Source organism: Convolutriloba macropyga, unplaced genomic scaffold (assembly GCF_964194025.1).
Source record: "Convolutriloba macropyga unplaced genomic scaffold, txConMacr16.3 SCAFFOLD_1528, whole genome shotgun sequence".
NCBI lineage: Eukaryota > Metazoa > Xenacoelomorpha > Acoela > Convolutidae > Convolutriloba > Convolutriloba macropyga.
This window is the reverse complement of record NW_027449543.1, coordinates 19,501-43,949: the sequence shown is the minus strand read 5'-3', so window position 1 is coordinate 43,949 and position 24,449 is coordinate 19,501. Positions and strand designations below refer to the sequence as shown.

Below are 24,449 nucleotides of genomic sequence, written 5' to 3'. Positions count from 1 at the left end.
ACTAAAGCTTTTCTTCTATTTACTTCAGTAGTTGATAAGGCTCCCGGATTTTCCTCATACGAGTAGCCTTAACAAGCTAACCAAGTGTTTTTTGCGTCTTTGTTGTGTGAAAACTCAGTCTCAATAAAACTTTTGTGAGCATAATTTCCATTTGCATTCGATATTTTTAGTCCGTTGGCTGACACTGTGCAGTCAGAGAACAGTGAATGCAGCACATTATTGCAAAAGTAGGGAGCGTCAGTTTTAGTCACATCTGCAGCAGCTCTACCGTCATATTTTAAATTTGCTTCGGACGACTGAACAATTTTACATTTGACTTCGAGGAATATTTTTTGTAAATCAATAAAGTTGTTTCTATCGCCAGCAACTTCAAATTCCAACATTGGACCATTAGGGCTATACACCTGGCCCAGTTTTTGACAAAAACTTCAATCAAATGTTACTAAGAGGGATGGTTTCTCGAACAGATCGAGGGAACTGTGAGTTGCCTCGGATGGTAATAAATTAGCGATCATCTTTCACCTTTGCAAAAAAATCTGATCGACTTCTTTTTGGAGCTCTTGACTTTGAAATGAACGAGGTTTTACGCTGTTTTGTTAACTTGTTTGAACGGCTTCCAATTTGTTTCCTTGGTCGTTGTTGTCGCGCTCGTCCACCTGTTTGTTTTTTGATAGTGTTTGAGACTGTGTTTTTCAAGGCTTGTTTTGGTGACTTTTTTTTGAGACTACATCTACAAGTTCGGGAACACCCTGTTTTAAAAGCTCTCTCCCGATACGTTTTGCAGCCGGTAAAATAAAACGTCGAGCCAATGGTAAAGCAACGCGTCCAATTCCCGCTGCTAAAGCCCCAAACCCACTTCCCCTTTGTCTATAGTGTCCGGAGAAGTGCGGCAATGATATTACCTGATTAGCATAATAGGAATCCATACTAGTCAGAAAACTTCTTGAATTGTAAAGTTAAAATAAGTTTACCTGTTCCCGAAAAAGGAACCAATTGTCCTGTTTCAGTGCGAAGCTCAATTGAAATTGATTGTATAGTGTTTGATAACAATTTTTTATAGTCTAAATTTGAAAAAAACAATTCGATGTGTTGGTTCAAGTTCGCACACGCTACCGTTTTTCAGACGTTGTTTTAAATCAATGACACGCAATAACGGAGCTTTTGCGTCACCCACATACTGATACTCAATAATGTTTGTGTAAATGAATATTAGGTGCTTTCCCGCGCAAAGATCAGCTGGAAATTCTCCAAAGTATGCTTTTGTCCCATCACTCTTCATTAATCTATTTGATGTAACTGAATCCATTTTGTAACCAATATGTACACCGCGTCCATCTGGAATTCCGGTAAAGCCCACAATGCTAGGTATTTCCTCACTAGGAAAAGTGATTCCTTCATATTTACCAAAAATTATTTCGTATTTTCCAGTACTCTTGATTTCTCGAAAGGAAAAATTGGGTAATCCAACTGTTCGCTTGATAGTACCCAGAAGTTGATTAATATTGTCAAAATTACCAGTCATGAAGGACAGTTTTTCTCCATTGTAAGGCCGAGAAATGACACTAGCGTCAGACGAAATTTTTTGCGAGTCTTCGTATCCCTTAAGACTGTATGCTATTAAATCTCCATTCACGACGTGCTCAATTTTTGTCGGAAAAATTATTTCACTAAGAGACACCCTCCAGTCACCAGAGAGTTGAATTTCATCATTGAAAAAATTGCGAAAAGAGGCCAGAGTGTTTGACCCAAATATTTGCATAGAAGCGGATGAACTAACATGCACAGTGAACTCATCGTCAAAACGATTTCTACTCATTTTCCTTTACACGAACAAGCTGCAATTCTGATTGATAAAATTTTCCTTCTATTCGTTCTTTCTTTGCATCAATGAGGGAATATGATGGCGGAAATAATGTCGAAATATCTGTTATCTCAAAAACTTCGTCAGTAAACGATTGTTCGTAGCCCTTTCTGAAAGCTTTGTCTTTTTTGACAATTCTGACAAAATCTCCAACAAAGAAACGAGGTTTTTGGGAAACAGTTGTTTCAGCGCTCAACGACACAAGCCGTGGTACGTCTTTTTTTGTAACTTTGTTTGGTGCAAGCTTAGTTATCCGATTAACACGTGAATTTATTGTTTTCACAAAGTCTTCTAATTTGTCAATGTACGAATATGTCCATTTTTCTTAGAGGTACCTATGAATGATATTTTTCAGTGAACGAATATTCCATTCGGCAAAAACAGAATTTTTTTCACTAAAAGTGCTATACAAATGAATTGCTCGTGAGTTGCATAGTCTTTTGAAAGCTCCGAGAAATTCTGTTCCATCATCAACCCATACTTTCTCGGGTCGTTTATGTTTGATCATTTTTTTGAATGCATTAGCTGCTTCTGTTGCACATTTTGTCTTCATTGGCTCTACTCTAAGGTACCGTGACAGACAATCAACTGCTACCAAAAGGTACTTTACATCGCGATTGTATTTTGCAAGGTTGTCAACATATGCTAAATCCAATGACCAAATTTCATTGATATCTTTCACAATCACTTTTAGTCTGGGAAATTGCATTCGATGCGAGCGGTATTTTGTGAAGGACGGCTTGGTATCTAAATAAGACTTGACTTTTGCTAATGACATTTTGCTGTGTTTTTGTAATCGTTTTGAGCTTCCAAACGATGCAGTACCTCTCGAGTACAGTTGTTCTAATGTTTTTCTCTCAGAAGACGAAACGAGACCACTTTTTCTGATTGGCCTTTTTTTGCTTTGTCGTTTCGTTTGTTTTCTCTTTTTCTGTTGTGGTTCGTTTTGAAGTACCGCGTCCTGTTTGCGGACTTTGTTGCGTTGGGAAAAATTCTTGTTCGCTCTCATAGCTTTCCAATATTTGCTTGGCGTAAGTGTTTGAGACAAGATCAGGCTCACGTCGAAGAACTAACAAGATTCTTGAATATGCCTCTTGATCAATTTTCTTGGTTGGTTGTTGCAAATCATACAAAAAAGATGAAACTTGTACATCCGTGGGTTTATTGTCAATGTAAATTAGTTGGCTCTCTTCCCCAATAGTGATTTGGTTTGATTGGAGAATAAAATCAAGTACTATTTCTGCACGTTTGACTTTGTGAGCTTCTTTTAATTTAACGTTTTTCATAATCGACTCAAATGATTCAGCTGTAGGCTTTTTTGTAACAATTGGATCCATTTCACTATCATCAAGAGAAGCCTCCTTTTTTTTCCCTCGTTAAAAATTGTTGGATCTGTTTGGACCACTCTATCTGCTTTATCTACATCTCGTTCAATATTTGTTGGATCTGTTTGGATCACTCTGTCCGTTTTTCCTATATCTTTCCTTAGCTTGTTTCGTTGCACAAGTGATAACTGAATAGCTTTGTTTTTATATTGTGGGTTTTCAATAATTTCGCTCTTTTGGGGTTGCTTTGTTATAAACATTCGTTTTGGAATTAAAATGAACTCTTCTGTATGCATTATGATTTCATCAAGTAGAAATAACAGGAAAGACCAACGGCTTTTAACAGTTCTGATTCTCTGCCAAGAATTCTTTTCTTTTCCCTCAAACCTGTTTGTTTGGATAATATTTTTCGAAATGATTTTTCGTGATTATCGATTAGTTTTTTATTAATTTCAACATTACCGTTGACTACGTTGAGAAAACACTCGCAGAGAAATTGAATAAAGTTTTTAGAAGCTGTCTTTATCAGTTTTTTTAAGTTGATGTCGCTTGACTGAAGCATTTGCCGCAGCATACATAGTTCTCTCTGTTTCATTTGTTAGATTTGTTATTACAGCATTCGCAGACGGTAAGTAGAAAATTGATGGTCCTGGAGGCACAATGTTTGAGCAATATCGCAAAACGTCCGACGTCTTTGGGTCTAAATCAATTAATAAATGACCAAAAGGCTGTTTGGTAGCTAGCTCGTAGCTTTCTTTAAGAAATTGTGTGTTGTTGAGCTGTCGACCAATTAAACCAATTTGTTGAACGTCACGTGGTGATTTGAATAAAATAATGTGTGTTGTATTCAAGTCGATTGTTCTCGACCACTTGCTTTGTTGGAATAAATTGTGCTTAACGTAAATAACAATTATATTTTTGTGACGACCTGCAGTCGCAAGTTTTGAAAACTCTTTATCGTTAAAAATTTCTTCGCATGAATCATCAAAAACAAGAAGACAGTCTTCTAACTCTGAGATAATTTCAAAACTTGTAAATTTTTTAAACTGTATATTCAATTTTCTCTCTAAGGACTCAAATTTTGGTTGTTCATGCTGATAGAAATAAAAAATGGATTGAAATTTTGGTGAAAAAGTGTTTTGAAGTAACATTTTGAAAATCAGCTCAGTTTTTCCACAGCAAGGTGGACCAGACACTGCCATAAAGAGTCGATCGCTCGTTGAAATAATTTTATTCATAGCTTTGGGTTTGGAAGTGCGTAGCCGACTGTGCAAGAGAGGAGCGAAAACCAAAATGTTGACTCCTCACAATCCAATTGAAAAAATACCAACTTGATAAGAGATACTGCAATAAGAAAAACTATAATGAAAATTTGAGTGAAATAAACAACTTCTGATCGTGGTACTCTTGAATTGCAAAATCTCCAAGATCTCCTTTCCTGTTGATTCTCATCAAAAACCAAATCGGTTATGCCACCTCCCGAATCTAACTGATCCGCAGTTGAACTCATGGAGAAAACGTTTTTTCAAAAATGAATTCAAACAAAATAATTAAATTTAAAAATCAACATGAATATTGTTAGTCTACTATAAAAAATTCATAAGTTGTATAATGAGAGTTTTTGCCCTCTTTTTTGTAAACAACTGTGTAGCTTGCTTTCATGCCATACTCCATCCCGTAATACGTAACTGAATCCACACATCCTTGTTCTACAAGCTGCTTAATTTCCTTAGGCAGATTGTCATCGTTCAGAGGCACTTGCACTGGAACTGACCGCTTGGGCATAGGTGAAGGGGTTAGATTCATTCTTTGCATTTTCTCTTTCATAGACACGATACAGTTGAAAATATTCTAAGAGTGAAAGATACTTTTTGAAGGATTCCATTTCGGCTCCTGTGCAAACAACTTGCTGTTTCCTCAATACAGTTTGTCCCCGACTGTCAATTTTTTCCTCCTTGACTAGTGTAACAGTCAATTGATTTTCAGCCGTTAAGCAGCTGTAAACGATCAAATTTGGAGACAAATTCACTTGGAGTACAGACGGTGCTGTCTTTTCTAATCGACGGTTGTTCATGGATCAGCCAGTAGTAGAACAATTGGGCCTTTTTCCTCGCACAATGTTTGTTTTTCTGTCGTTTTGGGCAAGTTGTTGAATGCAAGTCACAAATTGGTGTCTCCCGATAGAAACTCAAATGTTCAATTTTGGGGCATAACAAATCCTCAAGGTTTGTAACTTTTCTCTGAAGCAATTTTTGCAACGTATCAGTTTTCTCTACACCCTTCGCATAAAAATCTGATAGAGGAAATCGAAGCACTACACTTTGAAGAATTTGTTTTAAATAGCAATATGGGTAATCTCCCTTTTCCCAATCCAAACCATGAAGGTATTTTGAAACCCACTGATAAGATTTTTGTTCACTCAAATTAAGAGAATTGAATGAGTGCGGAGGTGAGAATGAAATTGTATCCGTGTAGTTATTGCAAGTTATGGCTAGCTCTTTCACAATAAAATCAGATTTTTTGCATCGAAAGCCTTCAAAGTCAAGAACAACCACTCTTGCAGTCAACATTCCAATCGATTGAATAAACGGTTTTTGAAAGTCTTTAAGTAAAAACAAAAAGCAATACCAGTCACATGACCCACATATTCATTTGTGACTGGACAGGGTAAAACGTATGAATAACCGGGTCCCTTTTCACTGTACTCATACACAAAACCACAAGCATCATGAAGAATTGCATGTAGTCTTAAAATTTTAAAATTTTTGAAATAAACGTCTAACGAAGAATTGTCAATCCCAATCAATCCACCATACGGTCTCAATTTCAATGCAATTTCCAAATCGAGGTCAGGATCCAAATACAAGCAAGTTGCTAAAAAATACAAAAATCTTTCACCGTATTGGGAATATTCTTTTTTCACTTTCTTGTATATCTCATGAATCCTATCCAAATCCACCGTAGCAATTGTTGTCATCGCGCACTATTTCAGAAATGGTAATTTTTAGACAGTAACCCAATCCCCTTAATCCCTTTGTCAAGTATCCCTCAATAAAAGGGTAAAATGTTTGGATAATAATTCGGCTGTTACATGTAAAAGTTATGTTGTCCCTGCATGTAAAAGGTTGGGTTGTCCTATCGCATGCAAAAGGTTGGGTTGTCATAGCACATGTATCGGGTTGGGTTGTCCTTCCCAATGCAAAAGGTAGGGTTGTCCTCAGGACAACCCTATCTCTTACATGGGATGACAACCCCCCCGATCTTCCATGGTGTATACGTTACTACTATTGTGATTTCCATACTTGACGTTGGTATAGCATCCAGATGTTTATCTTGGCGAGTTCGAGGCCACTGAAAAATTAGTGTTTATAATCAACAATTTAATTTGGCCAATGAGAGCTTGAGAAAATACGGCTTTAACTCGCTTTTCGATGCAATTCTGCTTTTCGCCCCTTCTGCTGTACAGGCATGTTCCATACCAACGATTCCCACGTGTACTTCTGTCTACATGTACAGCTGCATAGTCTAGTCTTATCGACATCGTTGTTGTCACGTTGTTAATAATATATTGTACCGGTCTGACATTTCCGAGACATCCAACGAAACGCTACAATTTGTTTACAAATGGCGCTGAATGGTGAAAAGATATTTTTAGTTGCTAAAATAAAGCAGCAAATATATCACCTGAACAATGCCATCGTCGATAAAAATTGTAACTTGGACTGGAAAGGTTTCAAAACTGGCATCAATGCTGATCTAGAGGAACTTGAACAATGTATAAAAAGAGAGGTTGACAATGCTGGGAGTCAAAATGAGGCCGAAGAATTGACGAAAGAGTTTTTGGAAGTCCGGGAGAAAGCAGAGGCAGCTATGGAAACCTACCAAGGGTTAGTTTTTTTCAATTAAATTTCTGTCGACCCGGACCAGGTATTCAAGCATTCAGGTCTAAATAGTTGAATATTTCCGCGATGAGAAACGTATCTCCCCGGGTTGACAAAGATTTAGTCATAGAACTTTCAAATTATGGAGGTTGACTTCAAAAACTCAACAATTTATAAAATATTGGTGAAACTACAACTATTTATAAATGGAACTCGTCTGAGTACCTATTCTTCATTACCCAGGTTTTGGTCCAGACCCAAATTGAGCTATGATCAGACCCAATCGAGCGCACACCCCTGTGTTCCCAGACCGAAATTACAGGGTCTGGAAAGCGGTTCGAGGGCACAATAGTCTGGACCATGGTCTGATTTTGGTCTGATCAGAGGTCAATTCCGTCTGGACGGTCTGATCATAGTCTTTATAGTCTGGACCATGGTATGGGTTCGGTCTGATCAGAGGTCAATTCGGTCTGGAAGATCTGATCACAGTCTTTGTAGTCTGGACCATGGTCTGGGTTCGGTCTGATCAGAGGTCAATTCGGTCTGGAAGGTCTGATTTCGAGTGCATTATTTTTTCAATTTTTTTTTTCAATTTTTTTATTGAGGGATGTTGGCTCTGCCAAGGGGCAACAGTAAAGCAGCGTTCCGATCAAAGACTCATCTAAAGTCCGATGACTCTGATCAGAAACAAGGAGTCCAGCTGATAGCAAATGCCGGTCCCCTCAAGAGGAAATTTTGATTAACAGAAGACCACGACGTTTCTTGTGGAAAGCTGTCTAAGGTCATCCATTGAGTCAGAAATATGAACTAAGGTGTATGGTACATTTTTTCTCAACAGTTAGGTTTCATTTTCATTAGCAATATTTTCAGAATTGGTTTTTCCTCAGATGATTTTAATACTGCAAACACCAGTTTTATGAAATGAATATATTATAGCAAAATTAAGAGATTTGTTCATAATTAAAATCTTTCTCTGATCAGACTATTTTGAGCCCACTTGAGTCTGATCATAGTCTGATTAAGGTCTGGGCAATGGTCTGAAATTGAGCCTGGACGATGGTCTGAAGATGGTCTGATAATAGTCTGTTTATAGACTGGACAATTGTCTGAATTTGGGTCTGATCATAAGCGCACTATAGTCTGGACAGTGGTCTGGGTTCGGTCTGATCAGAGGACATTTTGGTCTGGAAAGTCTGATAAGAGAATCATTTTGGTCTGGAAGGTCTGATAAGAGGTCATTTTGGTCTGGAAGGTCTGATCAGAGGTCATTTCAGTCTGCATAGTCTGATCATAGCTCAATTTGGGTCTGGACCTAAATCTGGGAATGGAAGTTCATGATAACTAACTCTGCATTTATGTGCTGAAATACGCTGGACCTAGAAATGCGCTGAAATTTCAACGAATTTCGCACTAAGTTCCATCGCATTTCAGCACCTTTCAGCGCATTATTATGTAAAGTTTTTGCGCTAATTTTTTTTTTGAAAAATAAGCGCATTTTGGCGCATTTCTTACATAATTTTTGGAAAATATCTCGACCCAGGTTACAACCGGAGGTATTTACCATATCTTAGTTTCTACGTGAGACCTGTCGATCAATACATGTGTTGTAATCTGCCATAGGGTGCACTCGGTAAGATTTCATATGTCTGCTCTTCACACTAAATAAAGTTAAGTTATTTTTACCTTAACGGAGTTAAGGTAAACTGTTGATAAGGTAAAGTTAAGGTAAAGTTTACCTTATTTTTACCCTAACTCGAGTTAAGGTAAAAATTTACGTTAACTCTTTTAAGGTAAAATTACCTTAAATTAATTGAACTTTCTTTTTTTTACGTTCTGCAGTAAAATTACCACAAATTATTAGTACTGTAAAACAATCATTAATGAGCCTCCAATACTCCTCTTCGGCATTTTTTTCAGCGCATTTCTTGCAAAGTTTCAGCGCAATTTCAGCACATCAGTAGATAAATTTCAGCGCTTTTGAGGAAACGTAAAAACAATAAAATTTCAGCGCATTTCTTACAAAGTTTCAGCGCAAGCTCATCACATCCGTAGCAAAATTTCAGCGTTTTGAGAAAATCAGAGTGCTTATATTGATAACCGGTTAATAACATCAATTTAGAATAACGCCCAAAAAGATTCCTTTTTTCAAATTTACACCTTAATAATTATTTGCTCAGGCCGACATACTCAGGCAAAATTACGGGGTTTTTCAAGGTAATTTTAAGGTAATTATTTAAGGTAATTTTAAGGGAAGTTAGAGTAAAATTTAGGGTTTTTGTAAGGTAGTGAGGCCTTAGCTTTTCAGGTAAATATCAGGTAAAGTTAGGGTTAGTTAATGTGAGTTAAGGAAAGGCAAATCTACCTTAACAGTTAAGGTGAGTTAGGATGTTTTTTACGGTAAAATTACCTTAACTTTATTTAGTGTGTTCGGTTCGTTCCTGATAACGATAGGATGTAAATGTTGCACAGTTGTTGTATTTTTGGATTCCAAAATTTTCCCAGATTCCGACTAATAGTGAAGTGAGACTTCGATTAAACTATTTACGATTCTGTTTTTTTAGATTATCAATGCTAGATTTGTACGATGTTGAAATAAAAGTCTAGTAAAGGAAAGTACGCGAGGCGGTTACAGGAGGAACGAATATTAGTTTTCAAGTTTTCAAGCTCGTGAACACTTCCTTAATATTTTATTCGAGAACTTGAAAACATAAAAATAATCCATTGTTTAGTTAGCCCAAAAGGTTTCAACAATAATAAGCGTTTCAATGTTCGAAGTTCACATTTAAAATAAGCAGATATCAGGATTTTGAAGTTCACCTGCATTTCGGGAGATTTTTGAACGGTCTCTTTATTAGAACTTCATCAAACGTTTTTGCTGATTGTAGCTTCATGTAGCATCAAACATAATAAACGAAGACGCTCGAAAAAATACCATAATTGGTCAAAATAATGAAATTCTGATTTCTGCTATTAATAATAGATGTACTCGGAGGACGCAATGAACATTTGTGGTCATAGTAAATAGGGCCTGAATCCTACACGTCAGTTTTTGCTAGTTGCGGTGGCATGATGGCTGAGAGGTAAGATGTGTGATTGACACCCCAATGATCGTTAGTTCGATCCCCTGCCTCCGTTAAGCTGTCTGTGTGTGGATGAGCTCTTACTTAACCATAGCTTCAGGTTGACCATAGCCTGACCAATGTTGGCTGCAATGATGGTACCACGTGAAAGTCTAAGACGCAAAAAAAGTGGCCATAGTCACCATAAAAGAGCATTCATGCTAACTAATTGAACAGTCTGAGATGTGGGGAATAATAGAAAAAAGGACAGCTGAGAGCAGGCTACTGTTAATGCAGACTCAAAGCATAATGCTGCTCCGCTGCGATTACGCAGAAACAAATTTATTTATTATTTGGGTGCTTTAGGACTGTATGTACAGGGAAGCTAAAGGCACTGTTGTCAAAATCTATACCGACCAAGGATAGTATCCGGTCAATTCTCACCTGTTTAATCTTCAACTGGTCAACTGCCGCCAGATTCGGCGCAATCTTGCTCTCTGTGGCCGTTCTCGTGATTCGACGCATATTTTTGTATCAAATCTGGTGGGCATGGAGTTACTATGAGGATGACTATATCTATGGAGACACTACATTGAGATCAACAGGTTTGGAATCTAAAGTAAAAAAATACCTGCGCCCAAGCCACAAAACTTGGATAAGTCAGAAAACTCACCTTTTCTGCCATTTTCCTGATTTTTTTATTTACCGGCCATCTTTTCCGTTTTCCAGAGAGATCTTTTTGGACGTTTTTTTCAGACTTGCTAGTTTTGGACAAGACTTGCACAAGACTGAAAAGTGAACGAAGTGACATGATCAAAGATTTTAATCAGCAGTAAAATTGGATTTGCAGTTGGACTTGTCCAGTAGTGAAAATGACTTGGCATTAGGCCCAGGACACTAGGTCACGGAGTTTGAATAACTAGCGCTGAATAACTGATAAAAAATCAGATTAACTTACACAAACATTTTTCTACCGCGCTGAAACGTAGTTTGTAGCAATTATATCACTCCTGTAATCTTGAGGTCTTGTGGTCTTGATTCGAAATCGAAGAGGAGCATTCGTAATCTACAGGTTTTTTTAGATGAATTAAATTTGTTCATCACTTGATCTTTGACTATTATTTTCCAACTTCTGTATAAGTCCGTTGACTTATGCTATTCAAAGCCTTGAATTCAACCATAGCATAACTACTAAAACATAGTTTTTAGCAACTGCAGGTAATAATCAACCTCTGATGGTCATTATGACAATTTTACAAATTTTGCTACCCTAGCAGTCCCTCCTTCCCATCCAAACAACACTCCCACCGCCAAAAAAACCACCACTCCAACCACCTATCACGCCCGCCGCCCAACCACATATCTATATCCCTCCCACCTCCACAACCTACACATACCACTCCCCACCATCTAACTAACACCCCCTTTCCAGCCCCTCCAACCTTATTACAAAAACCCGGCTACCTAACTACCCCCTCATCCACCCTGCTCCGACTCAATCCACCCGTAACACTACACGCTAAACCCACCCTGCTGAGTACCCTGAAACTACACATCCTGGTCCGACACCTCTTGTCCCCATACCCCATAATCCTGTCTGCAATCTCTTTAGTTTTCACGGGGAAATCATGTTTTTTTTGTTAATTCCATCTTCTTCCTCTTGAACTTTCTGAGTTAAGTTAGCTGAGTTAAGTTTTGAGATTGTTCTGCACCAAGCCTCGAGTCATTTCTGGCATTCTACTGGCTTTTTCTAAAAAAAACTGAAGCCAGTTTCTTCATGAACTGAACCTTGACACTTCTTTGCGAACAATTGCGCATGGCATTTAGCGACTGCTTGTAAATTTTGAGGTTGAAAAATTTCTCAGCGGAAAACTCATTCAATAACAGACCGTCTTTCCTGTCCAAACTGCAGGCAACCCACCACAACTCCATAACCAATTTCTCGCCCACAAATACCAACACCAAACTAACTGTCATCGCGCCTACTCTTCCCTTTCCCGTCTAACTAACTACCCCTTCGTTCAGTCTGCTCCAACTCATTTTTTATTAACACCAAACTCTAAACCCAACCAGCTGAACACCCTGAAAATTACATGTCCTGGCCCGCCACCTCCTTTCCCCAAAGCCAATAAACCTGTGTGCAATTTTAAAAAATGTTCTTTATTTTTCACGAGAAATTTATGTTTATTGTTAATTCTTTCTCCTCACTCTTGATGTTTTTGATTTAGTTAAGCTAAAATTGGAGATTGTTCTGCACCACTATTCGAGTCATTTCAAGTATTCTAATGGCTATGTTTTTTTAAGCTAAAGCCAGTTTGTTCATGAAGTGAACCTCGAATTCTGTTTTCGAACAATGACTCATGGCATTTAGCAACTTCTTGTAAAAATTGAGTTCGAAGAATTTCTCAGAGAAAACTCTTCCAATAGCCGTCCCTCTTTCTTGTCCCAACTGCAGGCAACTCATCACATCCCCACCACCAACTTCCAACCCACAATTACCAACGCCCACCCACCAAGTAAGCTATCCCCGCGCCAACCTTTCCCTTGCCACGACTACCTAACTACACCGCTTTCTACACTCCTGCACAATTTCACGTGTAAGCACACGCAAACTTGCAACCATCAAGTACCAACCCTCTACCCTACCATACCCTAGCTACCTACGCCTAAACGTACATATCTCACCCGCTGCCCCTGCTCCTTATCCTGACCGCTAAACTAACCAATCCGACTCACTTTGTTAAAAAAACACTTTTTCATAATTGTATTACGCACCTAATTTTTCCGTTATTTCATTCTGTTCCCGGAGTCGGGTCATATAGGAATTCAGTCCTGATTCAGGATATTTGAATTGTAGGCATTATGTGCAGTTGAATTCATTATTGAACTCTTTATGGCCAGCATGATCTATAAATGGTGGCATTCTGCTCAGCATGCAGTTTAAACGGTGTGTATTCTGCTCAGCATGCAGTATAAACGGTGTGTATTCTAGCCATAATGAGTTATAATCAGCGTGTATTCAGCCATCGTGAGTTATAAACAGCACGTATTCCAGCCAACGTGTTTTATAAATAGCATGTATTCCAGCCAACGTGTTTTATAAATAGCACGTATTCCAGCCAACGTGTTTTATAAATAGTAAGAAGGCTGGGATGATGTAAAAATACTAGTTTTCAGTATGTACAGTGAAACTACAACTACATTATGTGCAGGGTAGTTCCAGAAATGAAAATTTCGAAAATCCGAAATTTAATCAAAATTATAGCAACGTGCCATGTGTTTTATATAGCAACGTGCCGGGCAATTGTACTTTAATGGGCAATGTGCCATTTTATAGCAATGTGACAAATTATAGCAATGTGCCATGGGCAATTGTACCATTTTATGGGCAATGTGACAAATTATAGCAACGTGCCATGGGCAATTGTACCATTTTATGGGCAATGTGACAAAAATAGCATGTTTCAGATGTATGGAGTTCATTTGTTAATTTCCGAGTCATTCATAAATGTCCGATGTGGGATGTGGAGCGAAGTGTCAACGGCTTCAGTTGCACCAGACTCACCGAGGACGGCTGAAAAATTTATGAACAACACGTAGATGTCAGCTCATGATCGAATATCCTCTTGGTGGAATACCCTCTCAACCTCTGGTACTTCGAGCTCAGAGTACCAACACAGCCACCAGTGGGTTGCAGAGAAAACACAACGAGCGGGGCAGCATCGGGAGCTGTATTAATCTGAGCGTGTGGCTACAAGAGGTCCTGAGAGGGCGACAGGAGTCATCTGGGAGGGTTGCAAGATACCGAGGAGACTGATATATGACTCTTTATTTTACATGTATATTTATATTTAGCTGATATTAATATGTATTTATATTTATATTTATTTATATATATTTATAGTTTTAATTAATTATTCAGCATGCATTTTGCGTTTTGTTAAATGAGGCATGGTTTGCTAAAGTTCCGATTTGTTTACATTTTAATTGACTCATTTCGTGCAGGCTAGAATACGTGTAGGTTATAATGCGTGCTGGCTAGAATACATGTAGCTTATAATGCGTGCTGGCTAGAATACGTGTAGGTTATAATGCGTGCTGGCTAGAATACATGTAGGTTATAATGCGTGCTGGCTGGAATACATGTAGCTTATAACGCGTGCGGGCTGGAATATATACCGCTTATAAATCATGATGGCCAGAATACATACAGTTTATAAGTCATGATGGCCAGATTACATACAGTTTATAAGTCATGATGGCCAGAATACATACAGTTTATAAGTCATGATGGCCAGAATACATACAGTTTATAAGTCATGATGGCCAGATTACATACAGTTTATAAGTCATGATGGCCAGATTACATACAGTTTATAAGTCATGATGGCCAGATAATAAGCATAAACGGAATTGAAAATGCCATGATGTACCGAGTTAAAAGTGCCATGATCAGAACTCTGCTAATAGTAAAAATCATGATGATAATACTATGATTCAGTGCTGAATTAATGACCCACCCAAGTCCGGGTTTCTCCATGATATTTCTGAACTATATAAGCGTAAATTAGGTAACGTAATAAAGAAATTAGTGACTCTTTAAGATATTTTTGGAATTCGGTTTGCTAAATTTTTTTAAGTGAAAAACGTTTGTTCAATACTTGATTTTTGACTTCTTTAACCTCTTTAACTTTAACAGGACCTTTTTTAAAATAATTGGTTCCTCAAGAACTAATTGTAATATTCAATGTTAAAAGGACATTTTGAGAAGTTTCTTCAACAAAACTCCCACTTCTCAATAAACGAAAACTACTGAAAACCCACTTACCTGCCTCTGCGAAACTACTTATCTCCCATCTACCTGTGACCCGGCCGACAACAGACAACCCCCTCCCCACCTACTTGCCACAGCCACTACCTACTCGCTGCCTAGCCACTACCTACTACTTACCCCACCCAACCCCCTACTCGTCTATGCAGCAATCCCAAATAAACACACTTCCCGCCAAATAACTCCCCCGAACGTATCTTATTGTTTAAAGAGGTTACTTATATTCTTATACCGTGTTTTTTGGAAGAATCTGATGTATGTTATTACTATGTTTGTGATTTGTTGATTCCACTCATTTTGGCTTTTCAACGACTATGTTTTGGTTAGCTAGGTTTTGGCTATCTGTTTTCGAACACTGAACTTTTACATAGTAGTATCTTAGATACTTATGCGTAGTAATTAGTAACTCATGGTAATGTTAAAGGTAGAAAGGTCCTTCTTAGAATTTTTATCCCATTAGAGTCCTCTCCTCTCTTCCTATCCATACTCCAGACAACCACTACTTATTCGTCTACCGCCATCTACGTTACCCCTCGCTAATTTACCTCCCTCCCTCTACCTATTCAACTCCCACCTACTTACCCAATGTCATACCTGCCATCCCGCCTACAGCGTACATACACTTGGCCGGCCACCATGTCACTCCTGCAAACACAAAAATACCTACCAAGATGTGTTCATTTTGTTTGAAATATTTAACTTCCCAGGTTGAGGTCCCAGACGGAAAGTCGATATGTCCAGACCCAGATGAACGCACGACGGGGGTGTCGTGCGTTCAAATTTACATGGTCTGGAAACAAGGAAAAACGCACGAAAGTCTGATCATGAACGCACGAATAGTCTGGTGAACAAACGAAAGTCTGATCATGAACGCACGAATAGTCTGGTGAACGCACGAAAGTCTGATCATGAACGCACGAATAGTCTGGTGAACGCACGAAAGTCTGTCGAACGCACGAAAGTCTGGACATGAACGCACGAAAGTCTGGACATGAACGCACGAAAGTCTGGTGAACGCACGAAAGTCTGGACATAAACGCACGAAAGTCTGTCGAACGCACGAAAGTCTGGACATGAACGCACGAAAGTCTGGACATGAACGCACGAAAGTCTAGTGAACGCACGAAAGTCTGGACATGAACGCACGAAAGTCTGGTGAACGCACGAAGGTCTGGACATGAACGCACGAAACTCTGGTGAACGCACGAAAGTCTGGACATAGGCACTTTCCGTCTGGGACGGTCTGGACATAGGCACTTTCCGTCTGGGACGGTCTGGACATATCGACTTTCCGTCTGGGACCTCAACCTGGGTTTTCATTCTTAACTCTTTCTTTCTTCTTAACTTTCTTTTTTAGTTGAGACTTATTTGGCACGAATTTTTGCCCAATTTTGTGTGTTCAACCGATTTTTTTATCCTTTAAAGTTTTCATCCTCAAAAACCAGATGGACAGTTAAAACCATGAGGGCATCAAGTTGTCGTACAGAGGTGCGGTTCACTGGTTTCCAAGTATGCAATTCACAGAAACTATGAAAGAGATATAAATCTGGAATTTGAGGGTCGGGTTGAGTTTGACATCGTCTCCCCCTCTTACTTTCTACCCCCTCCTCCCCCCCCCCCACTTAACTTACCCTCTTAAATAACGAAATCAACCGTTCGCCAGTCATTCGAGGGAATTTCGCCCGCTGTTAATCAGTTAGGTTTCAAAACTTATGAAACAGCCTGAAGTTAATTGGAGCTGGCAGAAAACAAGCTATTTTAAAGAAAAGCTCAACGGGAAACATGGAAAAATATTTCCAAAGTCAGCCGATGTTTATTACAAAATATATGTCGAGTCATACTTTTTTGGTTTAATACTTTTTTGTTTTCTATTCATACCTATTTGTTTTCTATTCATACTTTTTTGTTTTCTATTCATACTTTTTTGTTTTCTTCCAAAAACTGTTGGTTTTTTGTTCACTTGTACGTCTCATGCTGTCAGGGGACATTGAATTGAACCCAGGGCCTCATCTAGAAAATTTGATTGAGTATTCAATTTACGTAAAAGACAGAGGAACAAGCCACTCGCCTTTATTTTTCCTTATTAATTGTCAAAGCTTGAAGAACAAATTTGAAGAGTTTGCAAACTTTTTGCAACCAGCTCCCATTAATACGTTTGTCGCTGTAACTGAAACTTGGTTGGACTCGGATTGTAATAATGAAAATAACTTTTTAACAGCATCGCATACTTTCTTTGGGAAATGTAGATCAGACAAAACAGGGGCTTCAAAGGGCGGAGGAATAGGTATTTCTGTCCCAAAAAAATTTTCCGCCGATATTAAATCAAGCCTTGAAACGGTTGATGAGAGTTTTTTTAATCCATTTGGGTTGAAATAAATGACCCTCTGACTGAAAAATTACTTGTTAACATTTCTTATTGCCCAAACAAACGTCTTGGTGAGTATTTGCTTGATGAGTTAAATACCGAAATATCGGGGTCATATAGCGTTACAGATAACGTTATTTTGCTGGGAGATTACGAATTGAATTATCTGAACAAGACAGAAAAAAGTAAACTGGACGTTTTTGCGTCAAATTCAGGATTATAAATTGTTAACCTAAGGGATGCAACCAGAGGTACTGATAAAACATTTAAACTTATTGATCACTGTTTCGTTTCGAAAGATCAGATAATTGCCTACAATGTCACAACAACCCCTTTTAGCTCCGACCATTTTCTTGTTATCTTCGAATCAAACCTTTCTTTGTAATCTGAGAGTGACAACATAATAACGATGAGAAGTTTTCGACTTTTCTCACGCTCTAAATTTAACAGAGATCTTGCCCTCGCCGAATGGTTGAGAATGTACCAATTTGAGAACGGCAACAATATGTTTGATTCATTCATCGATATTTTTGAGAAAACTGTTGAAAAACACGCACCAATTCAGAGTTCTAAAAAAGGGGGAGAAACTTATAAGAATTCTAAGCCCTGGATAACACAAGAATTGAAACATTTGATTGTCCAAAAACATTTTTTTGTTAAAAAAATGGTAAAAAATTCCTGATAGCGAGACGTACAAAGAATTTAAGCGCTTAAGAAACTTAGTTATTGGGAGACTAATGGAGGCGCACAACAGTTTCTGCATCAATTTCTTCCAAAACTACCAAGAAGTAAGGAACAATGGAAATACATTAAACAAAACACCAGTCCGAGTGAAAGAATAGTCAAGGTTGAAGAAATCAGATTAGACAGCGGTGAAAATTCAAGGGAACCAAAAAATATTGTCAATTGTATAAATAGAGCATTTGCTAACCTAGGAGTTTTCAAAGGTTCGGATATTGCTTGTAAATACCCTGATAAACTTAATATACCTGAATTTACATTCAGAACTGTGACTAGTAAAGAATTTTATTCAGTCATTGACTCGCTGGACGATAACAAAGCAGCAGGACCTGGTGAAATCTCAATTCGACTCAGAAATCTTGCAAATTAGCTATGGGCATACATCTACAGTTCGCCTTAAATGAGTGAATTCAGGAGAAAGTTTTCCCAACTGAAATGAAACTAGCCTATATAACACCAATTTTCAAAAAAGGTGATAAATTAGAAAGAAAAAAATTATCGACCAGTTTCTGTAACACTGAGTTTTTCAAAAAATTTTGAGCGCCTCCTTCTGACTCAGATGATGGAGTTCATTGATAAGCATAAAATTATAAACAAAGAGCAATTCGGATTTCAGAAAAAAAGTCTGCAACAGATGCATTTCTAGAATTGGTTGAAACAGTTTTTGGCAGATTTAAATCAAAGCAAAGAAACTGTTGCTATATTTCTGGACCTTGCAAAAGCGTTTAATTCCATTTCGCTTAAAATTTTCCTTGAAAAAATTGAAAAGTATTGTTTTTCCAAGGAAGCGAAAGAATTACTGTTTTCACTTCTTGCCAACCGCAGACAAAAGGTAAAACTTAATGGCGTATTCTCTGATTGTGAAATTTAGAATCACGGTGTGTCACAAGGAACTGTTTTAGGACCACTCATTTTTCTTTTATGTGTGAACGATTTTTCGTCCAATATAAGCACAACGGAAAAGGTAATTCAATTCGCAGATGACAAAAGTATTGTCTGTTGTGGACAGAAAGGTAGATTACATGCAAAAATTACGGAAACTTTACAAAAAACAGAAGAATATGTAGAGATGAACAAACTAACTTTGAATACAAACAAAACCGAAATATTCTTTTTTTCGCGCGATAATTCTGATTTAAGATCTATTTTTTACAAAAACGAAGTTGTCACAACACAAAAAATTTGCAGATATCTTTGTATTCAAATTGACAGGAATCTTAGTTTCGAGGAGCAGCTGAATAAATTCTTGAAAAAGATGGCTCATGCTATAAGATCAATTTACCATATAAGACATCAAGATCCCCTGAAGGCGCGCATTCTTCTTTTAAAATCACTTGTGCTTTCACACTTATCATTTTCGGCAATCTTTTTTCAAAATTTATCTGAAAAAAACCTAAAACGCCCTGACCTACAGATTAACTGGGGTATAAGGGTGTGCTTTCTACGCAAAAAGTATGACAAAGCGAGAGATCTGCTAATCCAGACAAAGACCCTACCAGCTGAGCTAATAATAGCAAAAATATCGCTAATCAAATTTCATTATGATATTGCTAGGCCAGAAAATTCTGACAATTTTTACGGGTATCTGAGTCTTCATCAAAATACTCGAACAAAACAATTCAAAATTAGACAAAATGCCAAAACCAGCTTTTGGATGAATTCGATTGTTCGTCAATACGTACACAAATGGAATAAGTTACCACATTGGCTTCTGTTGGCAAAAAATGGGAACGTTTTTAAGAAAACGTTGAATTATTCCTTGCTCTCACAACATGAAACGTGTCCTTTGAATAGTAACGTAGGAGCTTTTAAAAGTTATTTTTATTTTTAGGAAGAAAACAATCGAAAGAAAATTTTATAATGTGATTCTTTCAGAAAATTGTTGATGATTAGTGTATTATTTTGTTTGGATGATTTGAAATTTTTTTGTTTCAGGTTTATTTAACCGTATGGTTATAATTTTATTTTACTTGTTGCAAAAAAAAGTCTTGCGTACTGGTCTACATGTTGTTATAATTACAATAAAATGTTGTATAAGAAAGACTTGTACGACGGAAGCATTCATGTTATTAGCTTATACGGAACTAACCCAGTTCTTATTTCAAAGAAATAGTTATTGATGAACTATTAAAAGTAAAATTTAATCTGACTTCAAAACTTAAATCTGACTTTCACGTAAAAATCTTTTTTTGAGTGAAACTTCATGACCACCAGAGACTGCTATCTTTAACATGGTTTCACGTATGCCAAAGTAAAGATTGACAAATTATCTTTAAAAGGTTTTTCAAGAAGAATGCCATCTTGCAAGATTCTTTCAGGACTGCCATAGTTTAACTGACCTAAAGACGAAGCTTGATAACCATCTTAACACTGCGCTAATCTACAATTACTTAAAGACATTTTTTCTTAAATCTCAGTTCCGATTAATTTCTGCTATGTAGCAGTGATGATATCCAACTGAAAACGATAAGTAACAAACGCTATTTCTCCAGGACAACCATTTTTTGCTGAAAATTTTTTAAAAGTTTTTACTCTATATGTATTAATTTTATTTTCCTTTTTCGTTAATGCCATACTGCATTAATTTTTTGTTGTTTTTAAGCACATGATTTCGCTTTTATTAAACAAAGTAAGTATAGCTGTCAGTGTTACGTAGTAAATGAACGAATTTTAGCCAATCAGAATCGACTATTTCCAAACTTTAAAATAAGAATTAAATACGTTCTAATATACGTAGAAAGTTCCGAAAAGGTTCATTTAACCTAATTTTAAGTAAATATAACCACTATATGTATCGATTAAGCTGGTTTTCGGCTTAATATTTTTAGGTTTTCTAGACAATTGCCGATTGATTACGAACTGATTTTGACGTCAATGACATCAGACGAAAAAACCTGTTAAATGAACAACAAAAAATCTTGCCGTCTAAATTTCACTTGCCGTCTTGAACTTGATAATACGTTGTCTTGATCTTCCAATGCTTATACGTTGTTATATACGTCAGAATTTCAGAGTTGTCGTTATATATGAAAAAAGATTGAATTGAAGCCTTATCAGTAGACTGTCGTTTTGTCGTAATAACAGCTACATATTGGTGCCGCTCCGGGTTTACGAACACCCATTTTTTTCCTTTGACTATACTTGTGAGAGTTTATATCAGCTGGAGACAATTAATCACATTTTATGCCAGTTACAGAACCGCAGCAAACGGTAAATTAAACTCGACTGTTAGTTTCAAATACAAAAGTTCTCCGAATTTCTCCAGGAAGGGCTCAGTCAGAAGTGTGGACGAATCAGCCAACACCAATATGAGCATCATTTATCATTTTCACTTGTTTCAATATCATGATAACAAACATATCCCGAAGTGTGCAGTGGGAATCGCCATCCTTATTGACCCCAACACAAAAGCTTTCAACTTAATTGCATATCAGAGCAAACAGAACACCATTGTCAACATTCCAGTGGATTCCAACCTCACCCTTACACCACACCGCAGAAGGACAAATATGTTGTTTCTATGACCAGAGAAGACAACTGTGGTATCTCCTGTTCAGTGAGCACTCTAAGCTTGTGTCTTTCTGCATGCACGCAGTTGGAGATAGGAGACGTGCGATGCTGATCTCAACTTCGATGAGAACTGTGAGACAAAATTTTTGAAAACACTTCCTTGCAGTATAATTAATTTGAAATTAGAAGGCAGGAAACCCAACCGGTGATTTTTTTGGATAATGTGTTAGTAGAATTAAACGAATATTTGTAGGAATCATTATTAAGGGGCCCACAAAAAAAACAATTTCTGAGACGAAAAAACATTGATTTTGAAAATTTTGGTAGATTTACCAAAAAGTCGAGAAAAATGATATATTTGGTTCGTATATCAAAGAATAATCTCTGATAAAGAGAAAATTGAGAGAAAATTATGCTAATTTGTCCAATTTTGAAAATTTTGGTCAATTTTGATGCAAATCAAAAAAACATTGAATATCAATATTGAATATTGATAAACCGTACTTTCAGGCATAAAACCGTCCAATTTACCAAATGACCGTTCCGTATTCAAAAACTTGCAGAAATGTTGACCACAAATAGAAAAAAATTGGACAAAAGCATAAATTTTTGACAAGGTTGTCAAAAATCAATTTCTCCAACAAGAAGCCCGTACTGAACGCCAAGTCAATATCAGTACTTTGCGAGTCTAATTTCAAGTCTAGATATCAGTACTGATTCAGAGCTACAACCATAACACATTTAAGACTTGTCAGACTTGGCCAAGACTTGGCAAATCTTAATACACGTGCGAAAATAAAGATAAGTATGGAAGGTTCGTTAATTGGGTGAAACTCATTACACAGAAAAAGTTGTGAAAATTTTCACAACCTCCGGCCTACAAAAAAAAATTGATCAAATTCCTATAATTCTTGCTCGTCGTTCTTTTATGTACCGTTTCGACCGCATCCTTTTCGTCATTTAACTTTTCAATTCTCCTAGTTCCGTTTTTTCTTCAATAACGTCGCTCTCCCAAGACTTTGCTTTTCGTTTTCTCCGTTTACGTTTTTGGATTTTATTGTAGTATGTCATATGTGATGAAGTATGTTGTCGTTTTTGCTGTATTATGTTGAGTATGCTAGTATGCTGGTTTGTTGTTTAGGTCTTATAGCTTTCTAGGGTGTGATTAAGTTTATTCTCGAGTTACGGCTGGATTGTCCTTTGACTTTGCAATTTTACTAATTTACTAGCCTTCTTTTTGTAGTATATTGATTTTGCTGCTTTATGTTTGTGTGTACTTGTATGATTGCTAGTTGGTTTGGTCTTGTTGCCTTCTAGGGTGTGACTTAAGTTTATTCTCGAGTTACGGCTGGGTTGTTTCTTGACTTTTCCAACTATCTTAGTCTACAAACAAACTATTGTAGTTTATTCAATTTTGCTGTATTCTGTATTATACTGCATACTGCATTAACTTTTGTTGTTTTTAAGCACATGATTTCGCTTTTATTAAACAAAGTAAGTATAGCTGTCAGTGTTACGTAGTAAATGAACGAATTTTAGCCAATCAGAATCGACTATTTCCAAACTTTAAAAAAAGAATTAAATACGTTCTAATATACGTAGAAAGTTCCGAAAAGGTTCATTTAACCTAATTTTAAGTAAATATAACCACTATATGTATCGATTAAGCTGGTTTTTGGCTTAATATTTTTAGGTTTTCCAGACAATTGCCGATTGATTACGAACTGATTTTGACGTCAATGACATCAGACGAAAAAACCTGTTAAATGAACAACAAAAAATCTTGCCGTCTAAATTTCACTTGCCGTCTTGAACTTGATAATACGTTGTCTTGATCTTCCAATGCTTATACGTTGTTATATACGTCAGAATTTCAGAGTTGTCGTTATATATGAAAAAAGATTGAATTGAAGCCTTATCAGTAGACTGTCGTTTTGTCGTAATAACAGCTACATATTGGTGCCGCTCCGGGTTTACGAACACCCATTTTTTTCCTTTGACTATACTTGTGAGAGTTTATATCAGCTGGAGACAATTAATCACATTTTATGCCAGTTACAGAACCGCAGCAAACGGTAAATTAAACTCGACTGTTAGTTTCAAATACAAAAGTTCTCCGAATTTCTCCAGGAAGGGCTCAGTCAGAAGTGTGGACGAATCAGCCAACACCAATATGAGCATCATTTATCATTTTCACTTGTTTCAATATCATGATAACAAACATATCCCGAAGTGTGCAGTGGGAATCGCCATCCTTATTGACCCCAACACAAAAGCTTTCAACTTAATTGCATATCAGAGCAAACAGAACACCATTGTCAACATTCCAGTGGATTCCAACCTCACCCTTACACCACACCGCATAAGGACAAATATGTTGTTTCTATGACCAGAGAAGACAACTGTGGTATCTCCTGTTCAGTGAGCACTCTAAGCTTGTGTCTTTCTACATGCACGCAGTTGGAGATAGGAGACGTGCGATGCTGATCTCAACTTCGATGAAAACTGTGAGACAAAATTTTTGAAAACACTTCCTTGCAGTATAGTTAATTTGAAATTAGACGGCAGGAAACCCAACCGGTGATTTTTTGGATAATGTGTTAGTAGAATTAAACGAATATTTGTAGAAATCATTATTAAGGGGGCCCACAAAAAAAACAATTTCTGAGACGAAAAAACATCGATTTTGAAAATTTTTGGTAGATTTACCAAAAAGTCGAGAAAATTGATATAGTTGGTTCGTATATCAAAGAATAATCTCTGATAAAGAGAAAATTGAGAGAAAATTATGCTAATTTGTCCAATTTTGAAAATTTTGGTCAATTTTGATGCAAATCAAAAAAAACATTGAATATCAATATTGAATATTGATAAAC

The 24,449-nt window shown here is 37.1% G+C and overlaps 1 protein-coding gene across 1 annotated transcript in view; it reads left to right on the top strand.

Moving 5' to 3' along the window:
* Positions 1 to 6,771: 6,771 nt before the first annotated feature.
* LOC142355130 (uncharacterized) overlaps positions 6,772 to 24,449 on the top strand; it is a 29,555-nt gene continuing 11,877 nt past the window's right edge. The window contains exons 1-2 of the mRNA XM_075407389.1: positions 6,772 to 7,073; positions 10,493 to 10,731. Coding sequence (XP_075263504.1) covers positions 6,811 to 7,073; positions 10,493 to 10,731 — 502 coding nt within the window. The 5' untranslated portion in view covers positions 6,772 to 6,810. The remainder of the gene's footprint in view (positions 7,074 to 10,492; positions 10,732 to 24,449) is intronic.